The sequence below is a fragment of the Vairimorpha necatrix genome, chromosome 8, assembly GCF_036630325.1.
Source record: "Vairimorpha necatrix chromosome 8, complete sequence".
Classification (NCBI taxonomy): domain Eukaryota; kingdom Fungi; phylum Microsporidia; family Nosematidae; genus Vairimorpha; species Vairimorpha necatrix.
This window is the reverse complement of record NC_088823.1, coordinates 672,094-677,756: the sequence shown is the minus strand read 5'-3', so window position 1 is coordinate 677,756 and position 5,663 is coordinate 672,094. Positions and strand designations below refer to the sequence as shown.

The 5,663-nt window shown below is 26.8% G+C and overlaps 1 protein-coding gene across 1 annotated transcript; it reads right to left on the bottom strand.

The window, feature by feature from the left end:
* Window positions 1-3,428: 3,428 nt before the first annotated feature.
* On the bottom strand, window positions 3,429-4,300 carry VNE69_08098 (uncharacterized protein; the record flags this gene model as incomplete). Its single annotated transcript, XM_065474414.1, has 3 exons — window positions 3,429-3,639; window positions 3,678-3,858; window positions 3,925-4,300. 3 exons carry the CDS (start codon window positions 4,298-4,300, stop codon window positions 3,429-3,431), a joined length of 768 nt encoding a protein of 255 aa, XP_065330486.1.
* Between the last annotated feature and the right edge of the window lie 1,363 nt (window positions 4,301-5,663).

Here is a 5,663-nt window from a genome sequence, read left to right as displayed (position 1 = left end):
CTATATCTTTAACACTTATATTGCCGTTTAGATTTCTAGACCTCGTGTGATATTATTAATTAGGATAATAGTTGTAGATAAGCCTAGAACTTATAAGCTTCTGTCTGGTAATGAATTTGTCATTTATTTGGTAAAATTGGGTGATCTCTTACCAAAGTAATCTAAGTATATCATATTCTGCTTAAATTTTAAGTCTTATAATGTCATACGTTTTCTTGTATAGTGACATTTATATAATACAAGTTATTTTTCAATAACACTATGCTAATATTTAGTTACTAGGTACAAAGAATGTACTGAGTGCTTTATAGTATTATGTATAAAACTAAAAATGACTGACTTTTTAATCATATACCAAAGTTTGTCATTTTAATTGCTTTTATAGGCATATGGTAAGAGCAGGGCTTACTATAACTTAATAGAGTTTGTTTTGTTATTGAACACCCTTTCTAATGTCTGTAACTTATTTATTGTAGATCAATTAGTTTTCTACGCGCCAAGCAATAATTAATACGTTAAAAGCAATAAAAACCTTCTTTATAGCAAGTATAATTTTTTTATTTAAATTCAATTCACTACCTGATTTTATTACCTTATGTTACTTTTTGATCTTGGATTATAAAAATCTATCGTTTAAAAAATTTTAGTTGTTTAATAAAATAATAAGATAACCAAAAAATCACATGTCAAAAAATTATTGAATTATAAATACATGTAATATGGTTTTTTTCTATTCCTTGATGATTTATAAATTGATCATAGCCTATAAGTTTATTATATAATAAAAGGAGTTGAAAGGGTATATAAAACATGCTCAGAACCATAGAACTTATGTTTCTAAAATTATCTAGATTCAGATCACAAGTACATTTATGTATTAAGAAAATATAGATAAAAATTTACAAATTTTTATTAGGTTGGGGGTATTTATTTGCCCAACATGTTTTTTAAGCAGGGAACTTTGAACTTTCAAAAGAGATTGTGATTGTAGCTTGTAAAGTAAATCCATAAGTAAGATTTTATACCCAAATATATTTTGTATTATACTAAGTTGTATCTACTCAACGTTAATATTGATTAAAGCGTAATTGTTGATTATTTTCTAAAATAACTACATCATTAAAAAAAAGAAAACGAAAAATCTTGCATGTATAGTAAAAAACTTATAAAATTCGTATTTATTGCTTAATAATAAATGTACAAACAATGAAACAAGTCCTAAACCAATTATAATATTAAAGAGGTGGATAAACTATAAGACATTCTATATCCTCAGTATTGATACTATATTTTACAATGTTTTTCCTATTTTTTCGTTATTTATAAGACTCGTGATATTTGAACTATTATTTATCTTTTTTTTTATCTGTGCATATTTAGGCTTCTGTTTTCTTTTCGTTTATCGTTACGTTCAAACATTCATTATCGACATTCTTTTCATTTCGATCATCTTGAATTTTTTCGATGATCTATCATTTCTTCCTTGTCTTTAGATACGTGTAATCTTTCATGTGCAACTGTATTATATTTTTCAAAAAAAGATTTTTCATCAATTTTGTTAAAACCTTTTAAAGATTGTTAATTTGTCTCTCCAAAAAACTCAAGTTCCTCTTGTATTGGTTCAAAAATAATACTTGTCTTATCAAATTTTCAGTACTGATGCTAATATCTTCAGACTTTTTTTATTTGTTTGTATTTTTGTCTATCTTTATATCGATGTTATTTAAATCATCATTTTTTTTACTAATATTACACTATTATCATCTTTATAAACCACTTTAACAGACAATATTTTGTCTCTAGGTCGGAATATATACCACAATTTTTTATGACCCTATGTAAATAGGTCGAATTAGACCAGTTTACTTCATTAAAATTTATAGTAGTATCAAATACAAAAGTTTCACTAGTGATAAAATTTAAATTTATTGTTTGAGGTACTCTAACCGTTTTCTGAATATAATACCCCTTCTTAATATCCACCTTTTTTGTAATTTTTATTATAACCTAGCTAGTAATAAACGTGTTTTTTAGATTTACTTGTCATCATTGAAATTATAAGTTTGCAACAAGTTTCAGATTGTTTTTCTTTCAGTGATGCTTAATACATTGAAAAAATATTTCTTGGTTTTTCGTCCTCTATCAGATCGTTTTTTGTATGTGTTAACCATATTATTCTTAAAGTCTTTGTCAACTAACTGTGTTGATATATATCTAACTTTTCGACGCATGTTATTGATGCCAAGATACACATCCATGTTATTGTTGCTGAGAACGCTTAAGTTAATATCAGAATGAATTAGTACTAAAAAATAAGTATATAAGAATATTATATAAGAAACGTAAATACGACTTGCTCGTAAATCATGTGGCTTCTCTCTACAAATACAAGCCGAAAATTATTCCTTACGTGATGTGGGATGGAATAGTAACTAATTTTCACCGTACGCATATCAAAGTGCTCAGATTGAAACCCAGAACGGAAGCATATATACAGTCAAGATTCCTTAAATGACTTTAGAAAGCCTAACTATGTCAGCCAGACATGGGCTCGATACATATCAGGAAGGGGTCTTCGAGAGCCTAATGAGTGAATCTCAGAAGGAAGTCCTGAACTGCCAGATGAGACTGTAAGCGTATCTTGTGAAAAGTAATTAATAAGCCGAATATTATACCCAAATAAATTATATATTGATTACATTATATGAATATTATATGGTGTATGTCTGCAGTGGATTTATATGAATTATATATTGACAGATGATGCCATAAATTTAAGATAATAAAAACTCTTATTGTGCCAAAGAATAAAAGTATTTGAAATTTATAAAAAATTTTTTTTTTGAAAGAATGTTATTTAAATAAAATTTTTTTGTTAGAAATGAAAATAAAGATTAATTTAAGTTCATACAACAATATGCAAGACATTATAAAAAGCTTATGATGAGAAGGAAAGTTTGTTGTGCGCAAAAAAGTTGACTTTAGCCATGAGGTTTTGTGAACATTGTGTAGAATAAGAAAATACAATAAGACTAATATCAAAGCCTACGTTATAAACGCCAGTACAAATTTTACATTGTAAGCCTGTCAATACTTGAATAATTTCGACAAGTATAGTTTTTTATTATCTTGATGACTATGATTCATATGTTAAAAACAATATAAAAACTTCTGATTCTAATAATTATGACTTTAATTGATGATAAACCCAAGTAAAATATGTTTATACAAACTATATGTGCATTTTATTGGCAAATAAAATTGTAAATTATACGGATAAGGCTTTTCAATAATAATAATATTTATTTTTTATATAAAAAAGTATAAAAATGGCTACAAACCACAACACACCTTAAGATTTTGCATTGAAATTTTTTCTTTTATCATCTTTAGTGAATTTTGCAAGTTTTTCATCTTCTTTTATTTTATTATCTTTGCCAGTTAATTATTCCACTTCTTTTTTCCTTAGTTTCATGATGTTTATGATCAGAGATGTTTAATATAAAATTATTTACTTGTTGTTCTTCGGTTTTCTCTGTTGTTAGAAGGCCAATTGTCTTTTCGCCTTCGATATCTTGTTTTCCGTTGATTGGTTGATTTTTGGCTTCCTCCATCGCAATGCAAAAGTATTTCCTAGTACTACGAAAGATTTTCCGTTTGCAAAAGTAGACGCAGACTCAACTTTAAATCTTGATTTTTCATTCGCATCTGGCGAATCAATGTAAACAGATTCTGATGTTATATTTCCAATTGCCTTTTTAATTCCTAAATTGAAATTTTCAAATGTGTCAGAAGCTGATTCAATTTTGTTTTCTGCAAAAGAGACACCATCTGTATTCGTCTTTTTATTATCAACTTCTTCATCATTTTTAATAGATTTTAAATTCATAGAAGTTCATTTCAAGTCATACAATTTTTTATTACTATCAAAATCTATTATACTACTCATAATAATCTTGTCTTGATACCTTTTTTCTATACAATAAGACTTTGTATTGTCAAATTTAAATGTAGTTTTTAAAATAATGTTGCCGTTCCGAAATAGAGTTAATAAATAATTCTGTTCCTGGTCGCTGCTTCTATTATAATTTAGCAAATGATTTACGTATTCCTTGTCTTTGAATATTATATTAGAAAAAACATAAGAGACTGCATTGTCGTATTCTTTTAAGATGTAAGTTTGATCAGTTTTTTCTTCTAGTGGGCTTAAGTACACTTCTAAATGATGATTGTTGTTTTCAATAACAAAGATCGATTCGTTACAATATATTTTTAATAGACAAAATAGTAAATTTATCATGGGCATAAAGAATTATTAGTTTTATAAAAAATATAAAATTTTTTATTACATTAAAAAATGATCTTTTACGATAAAGAGAATGATTTATTACCAAATTCTGTTAAATATATAACTTAGAAGAATAACCTTATTTTTCATTATATTAAAAAGTGACATATAAAATTAAAATGAAGATAAATTTAAGAAATATACTAGATGCTTCGAATTCTAATTATAGTTAAATTTTGCCTAAAGCCGGGGGAGTAGTAGAATTAAAAATCTTTTCCAGTAATAAAACATACAAAAAGTATAAAATATATATTCAATATTTCAAATTAGTAGTTTTATTTACACTTATGTTATACTATAATTGTTATGTTTACTGGTCTAAAAACAAAAAAATTATTGAGTTTGTTTTTCTATTACAAGTACTTTATGTCGTAGACGACAATAGACTGAACAATCTTAACGCCACAAATAGACAGATTTGATTGGCTACTAAAAGAATACAAAAACATTCCCGAAAATGGATAGAAAATAAAAAAAACGCATCACAAGCGACAAATACGTCTAATGTCGTATACTTCACAGAACGTTAGGTGAGGATATCTACACCAGAATAAGAGACGTACTATTGGTAGGATAGGTTTCTAAATGGACCAAAGACAATTCAAAAATGTATTTGTTACTAACTTCAACGCAAAGGCATTATTTTGTGCTTTTAAACATTAGTTTGGAAAATGAAGACAGAGTAGATTGTTCACATAATAAAGAAAGGATCGGGTTACATAAAGACAATGATATAACACTAAGCATGTTTCATCGATAAAAGTACAAATGACAAAGGAAGTTTACTCGCAGATATTACAGGTAGCAAAAGTTATATTTGAATGATCTTTTATAAATTTCAACGCTTTGTGTTAAATAGACATGAATAAATCGCCAATGGAGATAAAAGCATTTCTAAACCAGACCCCACTACAGTTCAGACTTTGTTGGGATTTATTGAAGAAGTAGAGTATATTGTGGATTTCATATTCCGATAAGATGTTAGCTAGGTCTAAACTGCATGACGACGCGTGCAAAGGGCCCAACACAAAAGTTTACTACAAAAAAATTTTAAAAAAATGCTATGAAAACCCACTGCGACATAATATTGATTATATAAAACGTGCACACAATACGGGAATGTAATCATTTCACAAGATTGCAAAGTTATAACAATAGTACTCAAGAGGAGAAATAACTTCAAAAAAATATATAAATGCATTGGATGAATATGAAAGCGACGAAAAAGTCCATGTAAAAACAAATTTGATTTTATTTACATTATTCACAAATTAAATTTAACCTTTTTCTTTGTAGAAAGCAGTCTTTTAACAAA